Consider the following 27,623-nt stretch of genomic DNA (forward strand, 5'->3'; position numbering starts at 1 on the left):
GGGCCGCTATCATCCTCAGCACTCCTTGGTCAATGTCGTCCATGCTTGGCTCTACTCTCCGTGGGTGTAGAACATCTTTGTATATTTAGTTTTACACTGAATTACTATAATGGATATGTCATGGTGAATCATTCATATCTGAGATTACTATAATAAGATAAGATGTCCAACTCGATCTTCTTAGCTTTTAGAGCAATGTTGTTGTTTGACTTTTCTATGTCTTTAAGGCCTGGATATCAAGATTCATAAAGTTGAAAATAAATTCTCTAACATACTTACCTCAAGGTCCTTGAAGATATAGTAGGAGTCTATTATAGATGTCCATGTGGGTATTCTCGGAAATGCATTTAACACATACCTCAATGAATCCCAATTCGTTATTGATTCTCCAAGATTGTTGAGTTTCGTGTTCATTTCTTTGATATTAGTGTGCAGTTGAGCTAACGTTTTTTCCTTCCTCCATCTAGAGGTTGGTTAGTCGATTTTAGAGATTGTCTCATCTTGTTAACTTGGCCTCCGATATTACTTTGTGAAGATCCAAGATTTTCTACCAAAGTTCTTTGCCCAAGTTGTAGCTGTCAATGCGGTTGACTTCTTTAGGTGGTAACATGATTAACAGATGAAATTTTACTTTTTCGTTGGACACGAAATCAGCCTGCTCCTTGTTCCAGAGAAACTCTTCTTTTTCTTCTCTGTTTTGATCTCTGGGTACTATAAAACCATATTTGATTATTAATAATAAATAGAAATCTATTTTGAAAAATACCCCCATTTTCTTTTTCCATGTTATGAACTCCCCCTCAAACTTTGACAGGTGAATGTTAGATCTGGCCATCTCCTTATTGCTTCAGTTAGCAGTTAGTCCTTCTAAAGTGAATTGGCTTTAATACCAAATATAGATCCGATGAGATCGGCTAGAGGGGATGAATAGTCCTACAAAGAAATTATAAAAATCTCTTACTTTTTATACTTAGCAAAAACATAATATTAATTAAACAATAAAAAAGAAATGCATAAAATAAGTAAGAGGACAAAGGAATTACTTGGTTATAACCTACGTGGTTGTTAATCCAAGGTAAGTGAAAATACACTAAAAGTTCTCCTTCGTTGAATGTAGAGTAATCTATTACAAACTTTGGAAGCTCACAAATGACTAAAAGTAGTGCAGTGATTGTTCTTTAATTCCTAACTCCAGCGGTCTTTTTATAGCCTCTTGGGATAATGTTACTGTTGGCTAACGTGACTCAAAGGCGACTCCAAAGGAATCTAGGGTGCCTCTAGTGTGGATAAAACTTTAACCGAAGTGAAACAGTCACCAATATCTCTGCCACATTAGAGGTGCCTTCGCGCACACTTAAGGCACCTTTGTGCCTCTACTTAAGGTGCCTTAGCACCAAGTGGTCGAGGCATCTTGGCCGGTCCTAAGGCGCCTTTGCTCGACAGCTTCAACAGTGGGCATCTAAGGTGCCTCAATATAGCTAAGGCACCTTGGGTCTTTAAGTCAACCTTTGAGTTGACCTCTTCCGTGCTCTCGATCACTTGGGTGATGTCCCAATCGACCTTCTCCTCAAGTAGATTTCCTCTCAGTTTCTCGTCCCTTTAATGCTCTGCATGCATTCTTCTCATCCACCGGTATACTATTCCACAGCTTTTCGTCTCTCGGATGCACTAGCTCGTTAACTCATTTCCCGTGCCATCCTTCTTGCTCGTCACGTCTTTCGCTTGACTTCTTGTGTTCCTAAGTTCCTGCACACTCATACACAATGCATCAAAATCACAGGATCTAACTTAATTTGGTTGACCACATTAAAATTAACTCGGAGTACTTACAATGTGTTGATATGTTATATGGTGTGATTATAATATTGTATGTATGTAAACATGCAAACATGATAAAAGTAAAAATAGAGGAGATGCTGGCAAAAATTTTGAATTTTGTGAAAAATTTGTGACGAAAATATTTTCATCGTAAACTTTTCATAATTTTGCGATGAATTTAGATACGTCTCAAATCTACGATGAATCAAAAATATGTTTTCATCATAAATCTACGAGAGAAAAAATAATTTTTTTAGCATTGCTACTTCATTTTTGAAGACTAAGGCGGATATTGATTAAGGGCCCAGAAGGAATTAAGGGGAAAGGGGAGGGGCAATTCGATCTTTCCACTGTTTAGGGCTTTAAGAAAAAGGGAGGCACTGTTCACGGAGGAGGGGCCTTGGTGGTTTTTAGTCTGCCGCTACAAAAGAAGATAGGGGGGAGGTTCTACCGCCGAGGGGCACGCCTCTCTCCCTCACAGCCATCACTCCTCTCTCTCTCTCTCTCGCACTATCTTCTCTTCACGCAACGCCCCGACACCAAGTACGCATGCCACCGCAAGAGACGCACGCCTCTTTTACTCACACTTGCAGCCTTATCGCCTCCGACCAGGTGCTGCCATGGCCGGCTCGTGCCACCGCTCTCCTTCTCGACGCCAACGACGCTGGACTCACACCGTCAGCATCATTTCTCCATGTGCACGCACCATCGTTGCCATGAGATCCTCTTCTTCTTCCTCCTCACGGTCGTGTCGCTTGCTACATTAGTGTAGAAGGGGTGCAGGTTGCTCGCCTTCCCTTCACACACGTTGTGACCCACGCCGTCTTCCTCTCCACGCTGTCATCCCCAGCGTTGTTGCTCTCACTTTACTGTCACAGCCCACTGCACTTCCCCTTTCTTCCTCTCAACCCCAGCTGCCGGAACTGCCGCTGAAGCTACTACGAGCGCTCCCTTGGCTGGAGCCGACTGATCAACACCCCATCGTCGAATCTAACCTAGCGGCATCCCTGTCTTTAGAGTGGGCACAGATCCATGTTCATCGCAGCCGATATTTAATCCGACAATCTAGCATTCCGCTTGACCTCGCCGATCAAACCCGTCTTCCGCTTCCTAGCCCTTGTATCTATCGCCATTCGGATCTACCGCCTTTCTATGCTCCGACCTATGTGTTGTTCTTGTGTTTCGGACTGTGTGCCGCTATCGTATTCCGACCTATGAGCCGCAGTTGTATTCCGAACTGTGTGTTTTGTGTCTAGCATTCATGTTGTTGTTATGTCCCAATCTACGTGTCGAAGTCATATCCCGGTCTGCAAACTGATGTCCTATCTTGGCCTGCGTGCCAATGTCCTATCTTGGCCTGTGTGTCGATGTATATCTTGGCCTATGTGCTGATGTCATATCCCGGCCTGTGTGCCGAGGTCACATCCGGTTTCGTTCCACCGTGCCCTACTCTGCGTCGTCAAATCTAGCTCTGCATCCTATTCAGAGTCATCTACTCTTCCGGTTCATGACAACTCGAGCAGTGTCCTGACCAGCTCACCGATTCACCCGAGGGTGCCCTCCTGGGCCAGGGTACGTTATTCGTTCATATTCTATAAACATTTCATTATTTTATGTCTTAATTTATTACTTATATACTCGTCGGATCTGCCTCGAGCATCTGGGTACCAGGGACTGGGGCGACCCGATCACTGCCTGCAGGTAGCGTTAACCAAAGGACTTCTGACTGTTAGGACCTTCGGATGCGGCTAGAGAGGGGGGTGTGAATAGCCGACCCCAAATTCACGTTTCTTCCTACAATTTTAGTTAGCGCAGCGGAAATAAAAGATAGAAACGAAACAGGAGAATGTTAAACCTCAAACGCGACAATATAACGAGGTTCGGAGATGATACTCCTACTCCTCGACATGTCCATAAGGTGGACGAATCCTATCAATCCGTCGGTGGATGAGACCCCGGAAAATCGGCTAATAAAAATTTCTTCTGGGTGGAGAAACCTCGCCATAATCTCTCTTGAAACAGCAAGATCAGCGTACAAGAAATACAACAAGAAGCCAAGAACAATATGAATGTAAAAACACTAGTTTTCTTGCCTTCTTGTCGACTGTTGATGAAGCAGCAACTTCACGGATGCCAACCACAGCAGCAACTGATCAGTTGGAGTCCAGCCGAGGGAAGGTCACACGAAGCTTCAGTAGTGGAGAGCTCAACAAAGCTCAGATCGCAGGAGCAAGAAGAGTAGTTTGCAGCACTGTTGATGTAGAGGCCCTTTATATCCTGAACCTGCGAAGAAAACAAAGAAGAAGCAGAAATCTAGCCGTTGTGACTCAACGGCTAGGCCTGGACCGATCAGGCTCCACCCTGATCGGTCCAGGGCGGATCTGATCGGTCAGGGGACCGATCAGGCCCTACGCTGATCGGTCCCCAGACCGATCCCAACTCTCACAGAGAGTTGGCTGATCGGTCTGTGGACCGATCAGCCTATAGATAGATCGGTCCACAGACCGATCCCCTATTGTTTTCTGAATCCCATCGCTTCTTACTGATCGGTCACCAGACCGATCAGATAACCCACAGAGAGCTACTGTGTGGTTACTGATCGGTCACGAGACCGATCAAATAACTAAGGTATCACTGGATCGGTCGACAGACCGATCCAGACAGCCAAAGTATCACTAGATCGGTCAACAGACCGATCCAATGCCTCTGTTGGTTTTAGAGCTTCCCAGCCCTAAACCCTAACGTCTTCCTAGTCTAGAGAACGAGCTACCGAGCCCTCTCTGAACTAGTCCGGAGAACGAGCTACCGAGCCATCTCCGACTTCGTCCGGTCCAGAGAACGAGCTACCGAGCCCTCTCTGACCTAGTCCGGAGAACGAGCTACCGAGCCCTCTCCGACTCCATCCAGTCCAGAGAACGAGCTACCGAGCCCTCTCCGACTCCATCCAGTCCAGAGAACGAGCTACCGAGCCCTCTCCGACTTCCACGTCCGGTCCAGAGAACGAGCTACCGAGCCCTCTCTGACCTAGTCCGGAGAACGAGCTACCGAGCCCTCTCCGACTCCATCCAGTCCAGAGAACGAGCTACCGAGCCCTCTCTGACCTAGTCCGGAGAATGAGCTACCGAGCCCTCTCCGACCTCCCATGCCAAGCTTCCATACTTGGACTTTTCCCCGTGCCAAGCTCCCTGCTTGGACTTTTCCTGTGCCAAGCTCCCTGCTTGGACTTTTCCGTGCCAAGTCTCCATACTTGGACTTTTTCCGTGCCAAGCTCCCTGCTTGGGCCTTTCCGTGCCAAATCTCCATACTTGGACTTTTCCCAAATCAGGTCAACTCAAGTCGGGTCAACCAGGTCAACCTTGACAAAAGGTTGCACCTACAATCCCCCAAGTTCCTATTCTTGTCAAACATCAAAATACAACTTCTCTATTCTTGTCAAACATCAAAATACAACTTCTCTATTCTTGTCAAACATCAAAATATACCTCGAGTCAAGTCAACTCGAGTCGGGTCACCCAGGTCAACCTTGACCTAAGGTTGCACCAACACTGACGACTTGGTCAACATAGAAGCCATCTCAGCATACCCCTCTCCGGGACGTCGCGATTCGGTCAACATTCTATCTACCTCACCTGGCGGTCCGTCTGACTCAAATTCCGAACAAGATTAGAAATGAATCTGGATTCATCCCAAATTTGGGACGAAAATCTATTTTCGTTGTAAATTTGCTAGAAAAAGGGATTTTTTTTTGTCATGTCTTCTTCGCAAATATGCAACTTTTTTGTGACGAAAAATAATTCATCGTCAATCTGCGATGAAAACATATGTCTGTCGCAAACTTGAGATTATAAAATTTACGATAAATTAATTTCCGTTGTAAATTTCCAACGAAATCTGCGATGAATTTTAATTTTCATCTCAAAATTTGCGACGAATTTTCATAAATTCGTCACAAAATTTTGCAACGGTAAATTGGTGACTAATTTTTTTCATCACAAAAGTTTTTACAACGAAATATTTTTTTAAAAAATTCATTCTAGAATCCTTACTTTTTTTATTGTGTAAAGGATGGATCATCGCAAAGAGGGAGGAGAGGAACTAAAGTTTTATTGGCATTCCAGCAAGCCAATGATGGTTCTTTTACGGCCAGTCCAGTTAGCAAGAACCAATCGAGAGAGAATAGAGAATGGAGAGCCAAGCCCTATATAGGTTCAGCAGAGATGAGAGTGTAGCTCGTAGAGAGTCAGCCCGATTGACAAGAACTGATCTGGAGAGAACGGGAAATAGAACTCCATGCGGGTCCAACAAAATTTAGAATGGAGGTCGTAGAGAGCCAGTCTAATTGACATAACCCATAAAAAAAAATAAAAACAAAGCCCCTTAATCCCGCGGAGTCAGAAGTGGGATCCATAAAAATTCAGTCAGATCGCCTAAAAACGAGAGGTCTTGCTAGACCAGTTACTTGGTGACCCTGAACTCCACTAAAAAGCTCTTTTCTATTCCCCGTATCACTCCCTGATTAGTGAGTGATCCTGTCTGAGCTCTAAGTCGACAGACGCTGGGGACGTGGCGCTCTCTACTGTCCTTCGGTGTCGAGGTAGGACCTCCGGCGAACCTGTAAAGAAGCCGAGTCGAGAGGGGTTTCCCGGCGACGACCCTCCAACGCTCAAGTTAGGCAACGAAGAAGCAGAGTAACGTTACTGTGGCTATAGTAATCAAGATTGCATACCTCCATCGAAGTCTAGGGTTCCTTATATAAAACCCCGGGGAGGCGCGACCACGCTTCTCAATGCGTGCACGCTTCACCAAACATACCTCAGTAGGTCGTGTCAGAAAAGCATGTCTGACGTCATTCCGCAATCGTCCGAGCATATCCCGGATGTGACGGTAGAAGCTTTCACCGTACGATACTCTGTCCACTCCTGCTGCCAACCATGCTGTTTGTCGACGGCAGGTGTCTCGAGGACGAAGTTACCAGTTGTCATTTTTGTCTCTTTGTGCCCTTACTTACCTCTGGGCCGAGTGGGCCAGCCGCTCGGCGCTTATAGATTTTGGGAATGCTCCGGTACCTTAGACCGGGAGGGAAAGCCCTGCTCGTGTGCTCGGATGGGATTGCGCCTTCTTGCCTTGTGGCTCGGCCGCTCGGCCTGGCCGCTTGGCTTAGAGACTCTTTTACCTTGAGCATCAGAAACCCGCCCCATGGTCGGGTTGTCTTTCGCCCAGCCGACTGGGAGACCCGGGCCTGGTGCCCGGTCAGCCGGATGTCCGGGGATGGTCCGCCAGTCCGCTCGGCACGACCTTGGTGTTGACCCTCTTGACCTTTGACCTCCACGTGTCATTGACCCCCTGCTACCGAGGGTCCCTCATCCTTATTACCGGATCAATTGCCTCCTTCTCAAGTCTAGTCGAAGGAGGCGCCGAGTCCAACTGACTGGACTATGAGTTTGGTCGAGCGTGTGCTTCCGCTCAGCCACTGTGGGATCGAATAGCGTTGGTCGGCTAAATGCCGAGGACTGCCCAATCGTCTTGTGATTGTATCCGGGGATCTTCTTGGAATGCGTGCAAATCTATGCCATTATGGTTGAGCACATGGGTTCTTCCTCGTGATGGGGCTCATTAAATGCCCTCCTCTGACCGAGTATCACGTGGCGCGGGTGATGTCATTGTACGGCCGCCGCCTTACTCTCGAAGCAACATCCGTTAGTTTGAAATGAACGGCGTGATGTGGGCCTCGGTCCCTGTGACCTGCATCCGACGGCTTAGGACGATTGGGCATACCCCTATAAAGCCTTCTCCTTTCTCCTTCGCCGCACCTCCGCTTTCTTGTTTGCAACATTCTCACTGCGCTCCTCTCCTCGGTGACCTCGTCCATCGGCCCTCCGGTGAACCCTCGTCCTCTTCCTTTGATCTTCTTGTCTGTAAGGTTCTTCTGCCTTTCTTTCTTTGATTCCCGTGTTTTCTTCGCGCTCTTGGCCGCGTTTCGTCTTTTGGTTACTGCTTTGCTCATCTTCTTGCTTGCGCCTTTGCTTTCCCTTTCGATTTCTGCTTCCTCCGTTGCTCTGGCGATGGCAAGTTCTTCTCAACCCGCGGACCTCGCTCTCGGCCCATGGTATACCACCATGGAGTCGCGGTTCGATCGGCGTGATGCCGAGAGCCTGATGAATGCTTTTGATATCCCTTCCGATTTTGAACTGATTTTACCTTCACCTTCTGCTCGGCCTCACAAACCTCCGAGCGGCGCCTTTTGTCTTTTCCGCGACCAATTCGTAGCCGGTCTGCGATTTCCCCTCCACCCCTTCATCGTTGAAGTTTGTAACTTTTTTGGCATTCCGCTCGCCCAATTGGTTCCCAACACTTTTCGCCTCCTGTGCGGAGTTGTGGTCTTATTTAAGATACACAACATTCCCCTCCGCCCGGAGGTCTTCTATTATTTTTATTATCCCAAGCAGTCCAAGCTGGGCACTTATCTGTTTCAAGCTCGGCCCGGCTTAGTCTTTTTTAATAAGCTGCCCTCTTCCAACAAACATTGGAAAGAGAACTTTTTCTACCTTCGTATTCCCGGGCAGCTCCCCTTCCGTACGAAATGGCAGGTCGGACCGCCCATCTCCCCCGAGCTGAAGAAATATAAGACCCGACCGGACTACCTTCAAGCAGCGAATCTGCTAGCCGGTTTGAAGCTCGACATCAACAAGCTTCTACCTGAAGGAGTAATGTATATATTCGATTTGAGTCTGAGCCGGACCCCGCTCCCAAGCAGCTTCGGTAAGAACTTGACTTGTACATTTGCCTTGAGTTCTAACTGATTTCTTTCTCCTTTCCTTGCAGCGAACATCGTAATGGAGTCTGTGCTATTCGGGATCTTGAAAAAGAAAGCGGTCGCGCTCGAAGCGGCAGCGGCAAAGGAAATGGAACAGCTGGGTATTGCTCTGGTCGGCTCTCACGAGGGTGAGAGCGAGACAAATGCAGGGAAGTCGGCCGCTCAGGCTTCGCCTGTGAACGCGGCTGGTGGTGCAACTCCTAGCAAGGAAATGACCATTCGGGATGAAGACTCCGAACTGGAGGATGAGCTCCCTCTTGACAGGAAAAGACGGCGTGTTGAGAAGCCTCTACGCTCGGCAACTTCCACAGTGCAAGCGTCCGAGCTGACGGGCACCACATCTCAACGCGGTAAATCGTCATCGGTCGAGGCGCTCTCCTCCGACCGGACCCCCTCTCAACTGGATGCGCCCGCGGCCCCCATCGAAGCGGTACCGGTTAGCTCTATTCCTCCTGTACCCCGCCGAGTTCGCCTCTCGGGCATTCTATCTACAATGTCCAGCCTGGCTTCCGATCCCTCGGCGTCCGCTCACACGACTCCGAGCTGGCGCCGCACTATTAGGGTCACACTGCACCTCCCCACTGAGGCGTTTATGGTCGAGTCCGATCGGCCGACAGCTCCCGAACATATGATCACCATCAAGGACCCCTCGCTGAGATGTGGGCGGATGCCCGGGCCCGTGTAGCCATGATACCGCTCGACAAGCTGGCTGACAGTCATATGCAGCAGTCCACAGGGGTAAGGTTCATTTTTTCCCTTTTATGTAGCCTTCCCGATCGGCCTTTTAACATGCCTTTATATATCAGCGATGGGTGGAAGAAATTGCTGTTGCCAACCGCTTGGCAATGGTGGAGGAGGAACTGAAAAGATTGAAGAGTCCGGGCGAAAACCAAGGACTTGTTAGAGGCCGAGCGGAAGAAGACGGCCGACCAAGCATACATGCTGGACCAGCTTAACAAGCAGGTCAAGAGTTATGACCACAAGATTGAGCTTGCCACCACTCAGAAGAACACCGCCATCGCGGATCTGGATAAGAAGAATGTGGAAGCCCGAGCACTGGAGCAGCGTGTGAAAGAGCTGGCCGAGCTGCTAGAAGGAGAGCAGAAAGGCCGCTCGGAGGAGGTAATCAAACTCAAGGACGATGTGAAGGCCCTGCAGGAGGCTCTAAACGCTTCCCGTGCCACCTTCAAGGAGTACCAAGAAGCGGAGCCAAGCCGCGTCGCAACTCTGAGGCAAAAATACATCCGCTCGGCGGAGTTTGTGGAGAAGGTTTGCGACCGGCTGGTCATCGCCTTCGAGTTGGCCATCACCGCCACTGCGGACTATCTGAAGTCCAAGGGCCAGCTCCCCGACTCCATGGTGATCCCTGCTACAGAGCATGCGACGTTTCTCACTACCATCCCGAAACATATTTTCAACTACCTTGAATGAAGTAATTTCTGTAATTCTACCGATCGGCTAGACTTTAATTTTAATGAGTGGCATCTATAACTTTATCCCCGGTCGGCGGACTTTTAACAGTAATTTTTAAATGAATGCCAACTTTTGCTGCGTTAGCCTTTCAATTTGAGTGTTCCTTGTAACTGTGCCGACCGGTCTCTCGACCTTTTTCCCGTAGGGAATTTCTTAACTTCACTGATCGATTAAACGACCTCCCATTCTGCCTGGGACTTCTATGAGTTTTTTACTGTAGTGTTTTTCTTTCCTGCGTCGATCGGTCAAACGACTTCCCATTTTACATGGACTTTCTGCTAGTGTCTCGCTGAAGTGCTTCAACGCAACGCTGCCTCATCTGGGGGGTTTATAGTCACTAGTCCGACTCTAAAGTTTAACGTCGCCGCTCGACGGTTTTCAAGCCGGGGGGGTTTTTAGTCGCCGGTTCGACTCTAGAGTTTAACGTCGCCGCTCGACGGTCTTTAAGCCGGGGGGTTTATAGTCGCCGGTCCGACTCTAGAGTTTAACGTCGCCGCTCGACGGTCTTCAAGTCGGGGGGTTTATAGTCGCCGTTCTGACTCTAGAGTTTAATGTCGCCGCTTGACGGTCTTCAAGCCGGAGGGTTTATAGTCGCCGGTCCGACTCTAGAGTTTAACGTCGCCGCTCAACGGTCTTCGGACCGGGGGGTTTATAGTCGCCAGTTCGACTCTAGAGTTTAACGTCGCCGCTCGACGGTCTTTGGGCCGAGGGGTTTATAGTCGCCGGTTCGACTCTAGAGTTTAACGTCGCCGCTCTACGGTCTTTGGGCCGGAGGGTTTATAGTCACCAGTCCGACTCTAGAGTTTAACGTTGCCGCTCGACGGTCTTCAAGCCGAGGGTTTATAGTCGCCGGTTTGACTCTAGAGTTTAACGTCGCCGCTCGACAATCTTCAAGCCGAGGAGTTTATAGTCGCCGGTCCGACTTTAGAGTTTAACGTCACCGCTCGACGGTCTTCGGGCCGGGGGGTTTATAGTCGCCGGTTCGACTCTAGAGTTTAACGTTGCCGCTCGACGGTCTTCAAGCCGAGGGGTTTATAGTCGCCGGTCCGACTCTAGAGTTTAACGTCGCCGCTCGACGGTATTCGGGCCGGGGGATTTATAGTCACCGGTTCGACTCTAGAGTTTAACGTCGCCGCTTGACGGTCTTCAAGCCGGGGGGTTTTATAGTCGCCGGTCCGACTCTAGAGTTTAACGTCGCCGCTCGACAGTCTTCAAGCCGGGGGTTTATAGTCGCCGGTCTAACTTTAGAGTTTAACGTCATCGCTCGATCACAATATATCCCAGGAAGCGCCCGCCTTTTGCTCCGAATAGACATTTTTGGGGGTTCAGTTTGACTCCATACCTCATCAGTGTTCGGAAGGTTTCCTCTATGTCTGTGAAAAGGTCGGTCGCTCTGAGTGACTTGATTAGTATGTCATCTACATAGACTTCTAGGTTGCGCCCGATCTGCTCCCGGAATACTTTATTCATCAATCGTTGGTAGGTAGCCCCAGCGTTCTTGAGTCCGAACGGCATCACATTGTAGCAGTAGGTGTCATCCGCAGTAACGAAGCTCACTTTGTCCTGATCCTCCCGAGCGAGCGGCACTTGGTGGTAACCCTGATATGCATCCAGCATGCATATCAGCTCGCACCCTGAGGTAGAGTCTACCAGCTGATCGATCCGGGGCAGAGGGTAAAAATCCTTCGGGCAGGCCTTGTTCAGATCCCGGAAGTCAATGCAAACTCTCCATTTGTTCCCTGGCTTGGAGACCAGCACCACGTTTGTGAGCCAGCTCGGGAACTGCACCTCCCTTATATGGCCGGCCTCCAAGAGCTTCTCCACCTCCACTCGGATGATGATATTCTGTTCGGCACTGAAGTCTCTCTTCCTTTGCTTTACAGGCTGAGCATCCGGCCGGACGTGAAGCTCGTGCTGCGCTATGCTCGGCGAAACTCCTGGCAACTCGTGGGTCGACCAAGCGAAAATGTCGCAGTTTTTTTGGAGGCATGTGATCAGCTTCTCTTTCTGGCTTGATTCCAGGTCGGACGCTATGAACATAGTGGCCTTTGGTCGGGCAGGGTGGATATGTACCTCCTCCTTTTCTTCATAAACTAAAGAAGGTGGCTTTTCGGTTATAGCGTTTACCTCGACTCGTGGCACTTTCCGGGCGGATTTAGCCTCGGCTCGAACCATCTCTACCAAGCATCGCCGAGCAGCAAGTTGATCTCCTCGGACCTCCCCAACTTGGTCTTCCACCGGGAATTTGATCTTCTGGCAGAAGGTGGAGACGACCGCTCGGAATTCGCTGAGAGTCGGTCGCCCCAGGATAACATTGTACGCCGAGGGAGCATCGACCATGATGAAGTTGGCGGTCCGTGTTCTTCTGAGTGGCTCCTCTCCCAGCGAGATAGCCAGTCGGACCTGTCCGACTGGCAAAACTTCATTATCAATGAACCCGTATAGGGGGGGTGGTCATCGGCAGCAACTCGGCTCGGTCAATTTGCAATTGGTCGAAGGCCTTTCGGAAGATTATGTTGACCGAGCTGCCTGTATCAATAAAGATGCGGTGAATAGTATAGTTAGCTATTAACGCTCGGATGATGAGGGCGTCATCATGCAGGACTTCGACTCCCTCGAGGTCCCTTGGCCCAAAGTTGATCTCGAGCCCGTTCGCCCGCTCCTGGCTGCAGCCCACCGCATGGATCGTCAGCTGCCTGGCGTGCGCCTTCCTTGCCCTGTTGGAGTCACCTCCGGTCGGTCCTCCGGTGATGATGTTGATCTCGCCCCTCGAGGCATTTCCTCTGTTCTCCTCCTCCCGAGCTGTCGGCCTAGGTCGTTCATGCGACGCCCGGGGATTAGCTCTGTGCGGCTGGTGATGATGCCGCTCGGGTGATTCTCTGGCTGCCCGTCGCCCGATCTCTTGGTGCCAATGTTGCCTCTCCGGTGAGGGGTGTTAGGCTCAATGATCGCGGCTAGAGAGGGGGGGTGTGAATAGCCGACCCAAATCGTTCGTTTCTTTCTACAAATCAAGGTTAGCGCAGCGGAAATAAACAATAGAAATGAAAGCGGAGAATAGCAAACCTCAAACTCGTCAATGTAACGAGGTTCGGAGATGAAACTCCTACTCCTCGGCGTGTCCGTAAGGTGGACGAATCCGATCAATCCGTCGGTGGATGAGACCCCGGAGAACCGGCTAATGTAACACTCCTTCTGGGTGGAGAAACCTCGCCACAATACTTTCTTGCAACAGCAAGATCAGAGTGTACAAGAAATACAAGAAGAAGCAAAAATATGAATGTAAAAACAAACACGCTTGCCTTCGACTGGTTTCCGTTGATGAAGCAGCAACTTCATAGAAGAACAGCAGCAGCTGACCAGCCGAGAAGCTCACTCGAAGCTTCAGTGGAGTAGGGAGCTCAGCAGAGCTCAAACACAGCACCAAAGCTCAGCAAGAAGAAGATGAAGCAGAGAAACTTCGGAGAAGAAGAAGGGTTCCAGAGAGTAGCCCTCGATCTCCTTTATATGGCCTCTGATATCCTGAGTCAACCTGCGAACCTGCAAGCAAAAAGGCCAGAACACAGAAGCCCGAAATAGCCTAGCCGTTGAGTCACAACGGCTAGGCCTGGACCGATCAGGCTCCACCCTGATCGGTCCAGAGCCTATCTGATCGGTCATGGGGACCAATCAGGCCTTAGGCTGATCGGTCCCCGGACCGATCAGCTGTTCCTTCCCGAGCCTGTTGCCTCCTTCTGATCGGCCTTCTGATCGATCACTGATCGGTCTGCTGATCGATCAGATAAGCAACAGAATGCTTCTGTTTGGTTACTGATCGGTCACCAGACCGATCAGATAACCCAGCGTATCACTGGATCGGTCACCAGACCGATCCAGGTTTAGAGCTCCCAGCCCTAAACCCTACTGGCAATCAAAATCTCACTGGATCGGTCTGTAGACCGATCCAACGCCTCTGTGATCCTAGGATTGGTCCGGAGAACGAGCTGCCGAGCGCTCTCCGACTTCGTCCGGTCCAGAGAACGAGCTACCGAGCCCTCTCTGACCTAGTCCGGAGAACGAGCTACCGAGCCCTCTCCGACTTCGCATGCCAAGCTTCCATACTTGGACTTTTCCGTGCCAAGCTCCCTGCTTGGACTTTTCCGTGCCAAGTCTTCATACTTGGACTTTTCACCAGATGTCTGGTCAACCTTGACCCATCTGGATTCCCCTTGCCTGGCTTCACTCACCAGGGCTTCCGAACTGCCTAGCTTCACTCACTAGGTCTTTCCCCTGCCTGGCTTCACTCACCAGGTCTTTCCCAATTGCCTAGCTTCACTCACCAAGTCTTCCCGACTGCCTGGCTTCACTCACCCGGACTTTCCGAACTGCCTGGCTTCACTCACCAGGACTTTCCGAACTGCCTAACATCCCAGTTAGGACTTCCCAGTCAAGTATCCGGTCAACCTTGACCTACTTGACTCTTCTTCATCCAACCTGATCAGACCCTGATCAGTATCTCTCCGCATGGACAACTGCACCTGCATTGTCCATGTCTACATATCTTTCTGTATTGTCAAACATCGAAACCATGACCAAGGTTTATGCTTGGTCAACTAGGTCAACCTTGACCTACTGGAAATTGCACCAACAATCTCCCCCTTTTTGATATTTGACAATACCTTTAAGTTAGGCTAATCCAATAGCCTCAACTTTCCTCATGCCACTAGGTAATGAAACATAAGTTACAACCTTACATTCTCCTTCTAAGAAGGCAACCTCCTTCTTAGATAATGAAGGCCTAACTTAAACCCTTCATTCTCCCCCTATTGGCACACATCAACAAACTCTCCCCCTGAAGAGTAAGTTATCGTTGTTCACAACTTCACTCGTCGTGATCAACAAACTCTCCCACTAACTCCAATGTTCTTCCTTGAACATTCTCTAGACATTCTTCCCCTTTTTGACACACATCAAAAAGAGTGAATATCAAGGTCAAGAGTTTTTTTCTAATGAAAGTCCCATACCTTTCATTGAAACCCTTAATTTCCCCCTTGATACTAATGTCAATAGTCAATTTAGTGATAATCCTATATCACTCATGACAACTCCCCCTAAAGGTCAACTCCCCTTAACCAATAGGTAAAACTCCCCCTAAAGATCAACTCCCCCTTGACCATTGCACCAACAATGTCTTGGATGTAGGACCGTGAACGTTCGATAGAGGGGGGGTGAATATCGATTCGAGAATATCGAGTATAAGCGCAGCGGAAAAGTAAAGTAGACACAGTGTTTTTTACTTCGTTCGGAGCCTGTGACGACTCCTACTCGAAGGCCCGTACTCCGTGAGTACTTTCGTTGGGCAATCACTATCAATTCGAATATTACAAAGTTAAGTACAAGAATTGACAGATAAAGAAAATACCGACAATAGAATTAAAACAGAACCAGCACTGAGTCGGAGAGCTTTTCGTGGCGTCGCAAGAGCATAGAGCAGCAGATCTTGGATTCTAAGTTCATATCGAAGCTCTACCCTTGCCCCTTCTTTTATATGAAGCTCAGGGCGCCCCGGATCCCTTCCAAGCGCCCTGGTGAGACGTGGCAGGTCCAACCAGTGAGCTCCACGTGGCGATGCGCAATCAGGATAAAGTTTGCCTCCCGGGCGCCCGGATCCCTTCCGGGCGCCCGGACCTCGACCTTGTTTTCCCGCAGAATCCGTCCTGCAAGACAAACGTTAGTCCGGAGGCAAATATATATCCTGTAAAATAGATTGTTAGTACAATTAAAGTTCAACAAAGTAATAGCAAAGAGTATGACTTAGATTCCATCTTTCCGAGACCGGAATCTAGTCACGATCTCGACTTAGATATCCGAAATGGATCTAAGCCGGATCGACGCCTAATGTTCCCTTCCCGGGAACGCGTTCTCGCAGTCACTCCCCTCCAGTGACTTACCTTACTTACCTGCCAGACGTCAGGTCAGCCCTTCGACCCGTCTGGACTTCTCGCCAGCTATCCGGTCAGCCCGTCGACCTAGCTGGACTTCTCGCCAAGCGTCCGGTCAGCCCGTCGACCCGCTTGGACTTCTCGCCAGCTATCCGGTCAGCCCGTCGACCTAGCTGGACTTCTCACCAAGCGTCCGGTCAGCCCGTCGACCCGCTTGGACTTCTTCTGCACACTCGATCAGAGTGTTAGACAACAACAGACTAACTTAACCTGATTTGTCATTCATCAAAACCTGGGTTAAATCGTTAGTGCTAACCGCACCAACATTGGAGAGTTCCAAACCTTTAGAAACCTAAAACACCACTTCCCGAGCTGAAATTTCAGACAACCAGTCGAATTTCAGCAAGTTGGCACGCCCTGATCGGTCACCGGACCGATCAGGCTCCCTCTGGATCGGTCCAGTGACCGATCCACACAGACCTGGACCGATCAGGGAACCTCCTGATCGGTCCACAACTCTGATTTCTGATTTCTGAATTTTTCTTCTCCCGAAATTCAGAAACCTCTAGAAAATTACAGAAAATTTCAAAAATTGTGAAATTTTGAGGATACATTCCTCATAACATATACTATCAAGGAAAAATAGTTTTCTACGAAAATAACTTCCATTTTCAAAACTTGATACAAAGTTCAAAAGTCTTTGAAATAGCTCAAAGTTAACTCATCTTTGTATCAACTTGTTCAATGATGAATGCTATCACTAGAAAAGCTTCATCAAGGTTTTGCAAATCAATTTTGAAATGATTTTAAACCATTTAATTTAGGACCACAATCTTTGGGCTAAATGTACATGACTTGTACATAAGCTTTCCCTATGATCCCCAATTTCAAAATAGGCTTATCTAGGTACAAGAACTATGCACCTTGATCCTAACTCATGATCCTAATATCTCACACACATCTAAGGTGTATCAAAAATACATCCAAGTCAATTTTGATGTGAGATATGGATTTAGGTTAGCTTATTCTAAGTTCTCATGCATTTTTCTAAACAACAATTTGATCTCCATATCAAATTGTGTTTCTTATCCTTAAATCAAGTTAATTGATCATTAATGCACAAGATGATGACATGGCATATAATTGTATCATAAATGGAAACATGTGCCAATGTCATGATGTCATGGCATAAAGTATGAAACTTAAATAAAGCATGACATTTAACTAACCTAAGCATTATCATGACATTTTAAATGATCATGAATTAAATATGATGTCATGACATGGCATATGGCAAACAATATATGGCAAATAACATGTCAAGGTATAGAAAATACCTAATTCTAGCCTTAGTTGCCATTTTTTATAATTTTGATCATTTTGCCATAAATTCTATATTCCTAAGTGTAATAGACCTAAAATCACATACCAAGGATGTTTAGATCACTATGTGCCAATTAAATTGACCTAAGAGAACTCCTCAAATGTGATTGGCACATCCTAATCACCTTAGGAATAATTTTCAATTTCATTTTCAAGGCTTGATTGCACCTTGAAAATTCCTAAAGTGCCACCTTTTGCCATGATTAGGTTAACTACCTATTCAAGTAAGGTTGGCACACCCTAACTCATCTAGCGTGATGAAATCACGCTCCTAGGAACCCAATACCTATTGGAGCTCATTGGGTTCACTAAGTATTCACTAGGGATGACTTCCCTAGCAACCCTCCTAATGACCCTCCTAGGCTTTGAAGCTTTGGTCATTTGGGACTCATCAAGATCAACTCTAGGGGTGACTCCCCTTGTGACCGTGGTGATGGTCTTCCTAGCCCTAGATTTTGTTCCATAATCGAATGGAACATTATGATAAGTGGGCTTGACCACTTGGGACTTAGGTTTGTGACCCAAACCTTTCTTGTCCTTGGACATTGGTTTTTGACCCCTAGACCCTAGAGTCAAATCCTCAAGAGCCTTTTCTAGAGAGTCAAGTCTTGACCTCAAGACTTGATTTTCTTTCTCTAATATATCAAGCTTTAATTTATCATTTTTCTTTGAGGTATTCCTAGGCATATGTCTAGATGATTTGGGATTCCTACCTAGATTTCCCTTAGCCTTAGATGGGTTAATTCTAGGGTTGGCTTTCCTAGTGTTATCCTTATCTAGGCTTACATGTTTGGCACCTAAGCATGTGTATCGATTTCTATAATTAACATGCTTATCATTCTTGACAATAGCAATAAGGCTACTAGCATGCATCCTACTAGAATTGCAAGAATGTGCCTTAGAGATTACCTTAGGGTTTGCCTTAGCTCCCCCTATCGATGTGCTCGTCTTCTTGTCCTTGTGAGGTTGCCTCCCCCTCGGACATTGACTCCGATAATGTCCCCTTCGCTTGCATTGGAAGCACACCACGTGCTCCTTGCTCTTGCGTATTGGGACTCCGGCTTCCTTGATCTTTGGCGCCGGTGGAGTCTTCCTAACCCTCTTTGGACATTTACTCTTGTAGTGTCCAAATTCCCTACACTCAAAGCACATTATGTGTAATTTATTTGAAATTGAAATGCTTGAGTTACCTAGGTTTGAGAGTAGATGAGAGCTCTCTTCTTCTTCCCTTCCGGAGGTAGACGCTTCTTCTTCTTGCTCCGAACTTGAAGAAGAACTCTTCTCCTCTTCTTCTTTAGATGTTGAGTGACCCTCAACTTCTAAATCCATTCCTCCATGAAATGAGCTCCTTGGCTCACTTGACTCCTCTTCATGGCTTGAAGTGGAGTTCCCCTCATGGAACTTAGCCAAGTTGTTCCACAATTCCTTGACATTGTTGTATCCACCTATCTTACATAGAATGTCATTAGGTAATGAGAATTCAAATACTTTCATTACCTCGTCGTTGATTGTGGATTGGTGGATTTGCTCCTTCGTCCACTTCTTCTTCTCAAGAGGTTTTCCTTCTTTATCCATCAAAGGAGTGAAACCTAATTGTACACAACTCCAATTTTCAATGTTAGTCATAAGGAAATACTTCATCCTTACCTTCCAATACGCGAAGTCGTCGCGATCGTAGAAAGGTGGAATGATGATGTCTTCTCCGAGTTGATCCATCTCTAGCTTGTGCTCCCTCGGGTGTTAATCCGGCGAAGAGCGACCTCGCTCTGATACCACTTGTTAGGCTCAATGATCGCGGCTAGAGAGGGGGGGTGTGAATAGCCGACCCAAATCGTTCATTTCTTTCTACAAATCAAGGTTAGCGCAGCGGAAATAAACAATAGAAACGAAAGCGGAGAATAGCAAACCTCAAACTCGTCGATGTAACGAGGTTCGGAGATGAAACTCCTACTCCTCGGCGTGTCCGTAAGGTGGACGAATCCGATCAATCCATCGGTGGATGAGACCCCGGAGAACCGGCTAATGTAACACTCCTTCTGGGTGGAAAAACCTCGCCACAATACTTTCTTGCAACAACAAGATCAGAGTGTACAAGAAATACAAGAAGAAGCAAAAATATGAATGTAAAAACAAACACGCTTGCCTTCGACTGGTTTCCGTTGATGAAGCAGCAACTTCATAGAAGAACAGCAGCAGCTGACCAGCCGAGAAGCTCACTCGAAGCTTTAGTGGAGTAGGGAGCTCAGCAGAGCTCAAACACAGCACCAAAGCTCAGCAAGAAGAAGATGAAGCAGAGAAACTTCGGAGAAGAAGAAGAGTCCAGAGAGTAGCCCTCGATCTCCTTTATATGGCCTCTGATATCCTGAGTCAACCTGCGAACCTGCAAGCAAAAAGGCCAGAACACAGAAGCCCGAAATAGCCTAGCCGTTGAGTCACAACGGCTAGGCCTGGACCGATCAGGCTCCACCCTGATCGGTCCAGAGCCTATCTGATCGGTCATGGGGACCGATCAGGCCCTAGGCTGATCGGTCCCCGGACCGATCAGCTGTTCCTTCCCGAGCCTATTGCCTCCTTCTGATCGGCCTTCTGATCGATCACTGATCGGTCTGCTGACCGATCAGATAAGCAACAGAATGCTTCTGTTTGGTTACTGATCGGTCACCAGACCGATCAGATAACCCAGCGTATCACTGGATCGGTCACCAGACCGATCCAGGTTTAGAGCTCCCAGCCCTAAACCCTACTTGGTCCTGAGAACGAGCTACCGAGCCCTCTCCGACTTCGTCCGGTCCAGAGAACGAGCTACCAAACCCTCTCTGATCTAGTCCGGAGAACGAGCTGCCGAGCCCTCTCCGACTTCGTCCGGTCCAGAGAACGAGCTACCGAGCCCTCTCTGACCTAGTCCGGAGAACGAGCTACCGAGCCCTCTCCGACTTCGCATGCCAAGCTTCCGTACTTGGACTTTTCCGTGCCAAGCTCCCTGCTTGGACTTTTCCGTGCCAAGTCTTCATACTTGGACTTTTCACCAGATGTCTGGTCAACCTTAACCCATCTGGATTCCCCTTGCCTGGCTTCACTCACCAGGGCTTCCGAACTGCCTAGCTTCACTCACTAGGTCTTTCCCCTGCCTGGCTTCACTCACCAGGTCTTTCCCAATTGCCTAGCTTCACTCACCAGGTCTTCCCGACTGTCTGGCTTCACTCACCCGGACTTTCCGAACTACCTGGCTTCACTCACCAGGACTTTCCGAACTGCCTAACATCCCAGTTAGGACTTCCCAGTCAAGTATCCGGTCAACCTTGACCTACTTGACTCTTCTTCATCCAACCTTATCAGACCCTGATCAGTATCTCTCCGCATGGACAACTGCACCTGCATTGTCCATGTCTACATATCTTTCTGTATTGTCAAACATCGAAACCATGACCAAGGTTTACGCTTGGTCAATTAGGTCAACCTTGACCTACTGGAAATTACACCAACAAGGGGGATCGGCGGCGATAACTCCTGGGAACGGGATGAGCGATCAGAGGGAGACTCCGACAATCCCAGGTGTTGTGTGTGGCGGATTGGTGGAGCGAGCAAAACATGGGAGTCCATACCTTCCCCTTTGGCTTAGGCCGATCGGCCGCTACTTGTTGGACGGCGTGCGGCCTTGCTTGCTGATGTGGACGAGCTATCTCTGCGCGGGGTCCTCTCGGTGGTTGATAATTGGAAGGCGGCTTCTGCTCGGCGTGGACTGGTGGCTCAGCTGGTGCTTCCTTTTTCCTTGCCATCTGAGCTTCTTCCACGTTAATGTACTCGTTGGCTTTGTTCAGCATGTGGTCGTAGCTGCGGGGTGGCTTTCGGATAAGCGATCGGATGAATTCACCGTCCACGAGCCCCTGTGTGAACGCGTTCATCATAGTTTCCGAGGTGACCGTTGGGATGTCCATAGCCACCTGGTTGATGCGTTGGATGTAAGCTCGGAGCGACTCCTTCGCGCCTTGCTTGATGGCGAACAAACTGACGCTGGTCTTCTGGTAACGTCTGCTGCTCGCGAAGTGATGGAGGAACGTCGTGCGGAACTCTTTGAAGTTTGTGATCGATCCATCTGACAGCCTCCGGAACCACCATTGTGCCGACCCAAAAAGGGTGGTGAGGAACACTCGGCACTTCACCCCATATGTATATTGATGTAAAGTGGCGGTGTTGTCGAACTTACCTAGATGGTCGTCGGGGTCAGTGGTCCCGTTGTATTCCCCGATCGCCGGGGGCTTGTAGTGCCTCGGTAGTGGGTCGCGTAGGATGGTCTCAGAGAATTGCCTATTGATCCGCTTGGGGGACGAGTCTGTCCTTGGCGCCTTGCCTTTTCTATTGTCCCGCGTGGGGGCTTCGTCTGATGAAGATCCTCGGTTGAGGTTGGCCTACGCGACCTCTGACGACGTTTGGAATAAAGTCCGATGGAATGGTATCAGGGCGAGCGGAGCTTCCACCTAAGTGACGGTCGGACCTTTGTTCTGGCCCCATATTGAGAGCTGCTCTGACCGGTCGTCTTGTGCCGCCCGACCGCCTGATGCTGACGTTGCCTATTATGCAAGCCGATCGGCTTGAGCCTTTTGCTGCTGCTCGACTATCTTGGCCGCTCGCGCTTGGATGAGCGCATCTAATTCTTCGGGGGAGAGCGTCACCATGAGTTGGCGTCCAACTTCTTCCATCGTCTTTGCTCGGATTCAGGTGCGTTCCCACAGACGGCGCCAATTTGATCCTGTCCGAACTCTGAGTCGACGGACACTGGGGACGTGGCGCTCTCCGCTGTCCTTTGGTGTCGAGGTAGGACCTCCGACGAACCTACAAAGAAGCCGAGCCGGGAGGGATTTCCCGGCAGACCCTCCGGCGCTCAAGTCAGGCAACGAAGAAGCTGAGTAACGTTACTGTGGCTACAGTGATCAAAATTGCATACCTCCGTCGAAGTCTGGGGATCCTTATATAGGACCCCGGATTGGCACGGGCACATTTCTCGATGTGTGCACGCTTCCCCAGACATACCTCAGTAGGTCGTGTCAGAAAAACATGTCTGACGTCATTCCACAATCGTCCGAGCATATCCCGGATGTAACGGTGGAAGCTTCCACCGTACGATACTCTGTCCACTTCTGCCGCCAACCATGCTGTTTGTCGGCGGCAGGTGTCTCGAGGACGAAGTTACCAATTGTCATTTTTGTCTCTTTGCGCCCTTACTTACCTCCGGGCCGAGCGGGCCAGCCGCTCGGCGCTTATAGCTTTTGGGAATGCTCCGGTACCTTAGACCGGGAGGGAAAGCCCTGCTCGTGTGCTCGGATGGGATTGCGCCTTCTTGCCTCGTGGCTCGGCCGCTCGGCCTGGCCGTTCGGCTTAGAGACTCTTTTACCTTGAGCATCAGAAACACACCTCATGGTCGGGTTGTCTTTCGCTCGGCCGACTAGGAGACCAGGGCCTGGTGCTCGGTCAGCCGGATGTCCAGGGATGGTCCGCCAGTCCGCTCGGCACGACCTTGATGTTGACCCTCTTGACCTTTGCCCTCCACGTGTCGTTTACCTCTTGCTACCAAGGGTCCCTCATCATTATTACCGGATCAGTGAGTTTGCCGATTTAATTCACATAACTGCAGAATGTCCTCCATCATATCATTTGGCTTGCAATCAGCGGAAAATAACAACAACAAAAAAATAAACAAGAACAAGCTAAAGATTCAGTTCTTTCACATAATTGAGCAGCCGCTGCCGGCGTTCTCATCACTGAAGAAGGTGGTGTACGGTTCACTGCTATGTGGCGCCGGAGGTGGGGGCATGTACATGTTGTACATCGTCACCGGCGGTGCCCGGGAGTAGGCCATCGTCGGCTGAAAGGCCGGCCGATCTTGCATCATCATCATCATCCTTTGCTGCTGCAGCTGCTGCTGCTGTTGCTGCTGAATCATTGCGGCCATATACTGCTGCTTATACGGATTCACGGCAGCAATCACCTCAGCCGGCGGCACCAACGCGCCTCCTCCCTGGTAGAAACCGGGCGCTGCGCCCGCGCCGTGCGCCGCCGGGATATTCCCCACGTGACCAACGGGAACTTGCATTTTTCCCACCGGAAAACCATGGCCCACCATGCTAGGATTGACCATCGGATGGCACACACCGCCGATTCCGTTCTTCCCCTGCATCTTCTTTGCTAGATTGGCGTCATGCACATCGCCGTTAAGTTTCCCAGCAGCTTCGCCATTGTGAGTGGCCTTGTTGAAGTTGCCGTTGTTCTTGATATCTTGTGGCCTGGCACCACCTCCACTCGTGGTGGCAGATCCGGCATCTTTCTTACCGTTCTTTCGGCCGACGTTGTTACACACGGCTCTACTGTGCACCGGAGGATCTTGATCACCTTTCCCGGCTTTCGCTTTCGGAGTCGAAATCGCAGGTTTGATCTTGATGTTCCTGAACTCTTCATCGAAATCGACATCAAAGCAGTCGAACTCATCCATGTCATTCTCGTCCAACTCATCCTCCTCCTCGAAATCGTCTTCGTCGTCATCGTCGTAGCCCTGAAACCCTTTGGGAGGAAATTCGAAGTTGACAGATTTAAGACTCTTCTGCGGTGGTAAATTAAGCAGCTTCATCGGAGGCATCAACACGTTGTTGGCGGCTTTGACTTTCTGCAGCTGCTGCAAATGCTGCTGAAATAGTTGTTGCTGCAGCTGCTGCTGCTGCTGCTGCTGTGGTGTTGGCTTGGATTGTTGAAGCTTTGGATCTTTGCCGCCGCCGCCGCCAATGATGTCATTTCCACCACCCTTCCCATCTTGCTTCTGCAGCTGTAGCTGTGGCTTCTGGTCGTTGTTACAGGCCTTGGGAGCCAACAGCTCGGCATGCTTCCCAGCTTTGGCAAGCTTCTTGAGGAGGGCTGCAGGATCGACATTACCTGACACAGTCACCTTCCCTTCCTCTGCATCTATGCTGGTCGTATAAACACCTGATCAAGCACGGAAGAGATCATCAATGAGGGTAAACAAAACAAAAAGAAACCATCTTAAAGGCATTAATTTGAGGAGCAGTACCATCAACTTTGTGGAGCAGTTTCTTGACCTTCTTCTTACATCCATCACAATGTATGTTCACTTTCAGAGTGCACGTCTGCAAACGGAGCAAGACCTTGAGACAAAAAAACAAAAACAACAACAAAAAAACCAACAGCAGATTCGTCAACAATGAAAGTTCACCTGGATTTTAAGGAACTTGGCGTCGTCTTCTTCTTTACTCATCATCCTATTCCCCTGTTCCCCACAACGACAAGTGAAATGCACCAATTCTCTTCTGGCTTTGAAACCTGGGAGTGAATATCAAGGCAAGAAGAAGAAGAGAGATACAGGGAAATCCACCGGGAGTAACTGTCGGTACAATGATTTTTTTTTTTCTTCTCACAACAGAGAGGAATGTCAAGATCGAAGAGAAGAATTGTCCTTGCTTCTCAACAAAGTTTCAATTGTAAAGCAGGGCCCCATTTTTCCTTTTATCCTCCCTGAATATTCTTTTAAAAAAAGCCTCTTTTGACTAAACCATGAAACTAAGGCTCGCACCATTCTGCAAACCCTTCCACTGCTAAACGGAGCAGCAGCAGGTGCGCGTCATGCGTTGAATTCTGCCTACTGCATTGGATTTTTTTTTTTAATTGGCGTCAGCTATAGATAAATCGAAAAGTGCTATCGATCCATCACTCAACTTAAACTGTTATTAGATAAAATAGATCCGTTAATTTGTATGGAGACTTGATATTAGAAAATTGAAACGATATCCTATCACTCCACTATTGTTCGGGGGATTTAATTAAATTAAATTTCAGGCCTGTGGCCTGTCTACTTGCAGCGGAACGTTAAAGGGACGGTGGTGGTGAGTTAAAGCTGGCATGTCAGACGAGCGCGGTGGCGGGTGGAGCGCAGGAGCAGCATGGTCATGAACGCTTCTTGTCTTTTTGCCGCATTGGAGCCCGCAACTGGGCTCTGCTTTAAAGAGAAGGAGGAGGAGCGTGACAGAGCCTGATACAAAACCTGACCATCTGCTGCTCACCGACTCCGTTGCCAGACCTGACGGAGGATTAACTGCTCGCATTAAATCCTCCTTAGTCCTTCCACATTTCCACCACCCCAACCAAAATTTTCGAGTTCTGAAAACGCCACCGTCCAACCAACGGCTACATTCTAAGCCATAGGTTATAATTTAGTTATAAATATGTTCATCCTTGGACAATTTTTTATTATTCATTTTAGAGTACGTAAAAATAAATAAATTATGAGATGAATTTATAATTTATAAAACTGAAAGGTCTTATTTGACTGTGAGCGCAGGATATCCGTGTACTTTTTATTTTTATTTTTTTGTTTTTAAAAATCAATATTTCCTCAAACATAAATTTCAAACTGTAAACATATTATTATATCCATAAACATCTAATTTTTTTTTATTTTTTATTTTCTTTTAACTTACCATTATAATCTAGAAGCCTGAATTCTAAAAATAAAATCTTAAAAAAAAAATTAGTTTGCATACTATAATTGGAAGCCTAAATTCTAAAAGTAAAGAATTAAAAAAAATATATTAAAAAATTTAAGATTTTAATTCTAGACTTTCTAATTGAATTATAATATTTAGTTAAAAGAAAAATTAAAAACGAAAAAAAATCATATGTTTACAATATAATAATAGATATAATAATATATTTAAGATTTAGATTTAAGTATATGTTAATTTTTAAAATTAAAATAAAATAATAATAAATAAATAAACATGGTGATATCCTGTGCATCCACACTCGTACAATATGCGTGTGTGTAATTTGAACACCATTTTATATGATTTTTTTCTTTCAAATTAAATGCAATTAATACAGAGAACGTTTGATTTTTTTTCCCCCAATTTTTTTTCTTTGGCTTTTTCGTTAATTGAGAAAATTATTGTCTGAATATAAAACCTCAAGCAAGTTTTAGAATGAATCCGACCTTTGGAACTAGAACTTGCACATCAATGATATGACGCATGACAACAATGGTTTCCATCATGCAGATCGTCACATTCCTTAATGGCACGGGCAAGGCTATTCTTTTGGCGGTCAAATTTGGATATCTACTCGAGAATATTTAATCCAACCTGAACATTCAGGGCACTATACTCTCCTATTTAGTCGGTACTCAATTTTGGTCGAGTTGATTTTTATAAGGGTGTTAAAAATAAATTCGACCCGATAATTCGATCCGAATCGATACGAAAAATATTAGGTTAGGATTGAGAATTTAAGGATTAGGGTCATATCGGGTTGGATCCGAAATCTGACCCGATTTTTTTTTTGGATTGGGTTGGATTCAGGTCAACCCGGATTTACCTGAATTAAAAATCAGGTCACCCATCAATCCAAACCCACCCAAACTAAATCAATTTTTTTATTTAATATTTATAAAAGTTTAAAGGTGAGTTGCACTGTTGCACTGTTATAGTGTTACTTGTATAAAGTCATAAAGAAGTCTATGGTGGAGAAAAAAAAATTTGGATATAAATTTAATGGGTTAAAAAAGAGAGTATTGTTTAGTTTTTACCGTATAGATAAAAATAATAATTTTCTGCTAATTTAATTTAATATTTTAATTTAGAAATCTGATGTTAAGAAGGGTATTTTAGTAAATTAGTGGCAATTGTGGGATTATATTTGTAGGCGTTTTGACTTTTGAGTATTTTAAGTGATATGTGATCTAGTGTTTGCTTGTCTAGTGAGTTGTCGATCAATTTATTAGGGCTAACGATGGTCCATGGTTCGTGATTCTGTTTCCCCATGACAACATGGATTCTCAACCTATTATTCTCGATCAAGAGGAGGATAGTGAGGAGAAGGGACTAGAGGGTGCACCGGTTGTATCTACTACTACGAGATATTTAGATGCAAATGAAGAAACGTGTTCGCAAGGCAAAGCCTCCAGCTCCGGAAGTGGCAAACGAAAGAGAATCTTGAAATCAAAGTGGTGGCAATATTTTGAGATGCTTCCTAAAGTAGAGGGAGAAGATTTGCGTTGCAAATGTAAAGCTTGTGGGATTACATATAAAGTGGAAAGTAGCATGGGTACAGGTAATCTTCGACGTCATATCCTTAATCAATGTCCCAGGCAGAAAGCTAGTGATATTGTTGCTCAAGCTTTGTTAGAACAAGGTGATAAAAGTCTTGCCATTAGGTCACAAAAG

The 27,623-nt window shown here is 47.5% G+C and overlaps 1 protein-coding gene across 1 annotated transcript; it reads right to left on the minus strand.

Moving 5' to 3' along the window:
- Nucleotides 1-23,026: 23,026 nt before the first annotated feature.
- LOC122026290 (heavy metal-associated isoprenylated plant protein 32-like) lies at nucleotides 23,027-25,058 on the minus strand. Its single transcript, XM_042584956.1, has 3 exons — nucleotides 24,623-25,058; nucleotides 24,461-24,536; nucleotides 23,027-24,375 (listed from the first exon to the last, which is right to left on the minus strand). Exons 1-3 carry the CDS (start codon nucleotides 24,665-24,667, stop codon nucleotides 23,126-23,128), a joined length of 1,371 nt encoding a protein of 456 aa, XP_042440890.1. The 5' UTR covers nucleotides 24,668-25,058; the 3' UTR covers nucleotides 23,027-23,125.
- Between the last annotated feature and the right edge of the window lie 2,565 nt (nucleotides 25,059-27,623).

This window comes from Zingiber officinale, chromosome 10A (genome assembly GCF_018446385.1).
Source record: "Zingiber officinale cultivar Zhangliang chromosome 10A, Zo_v1.1, whole genome shotgun sequence".
Taxonomy (NCBI): Eukaryota; Viridiplantae; Streptophyta; class Magnoliopsida; order Zingiberales; family Zingiberaceae; genus Zingiber; species Zingiber officinale.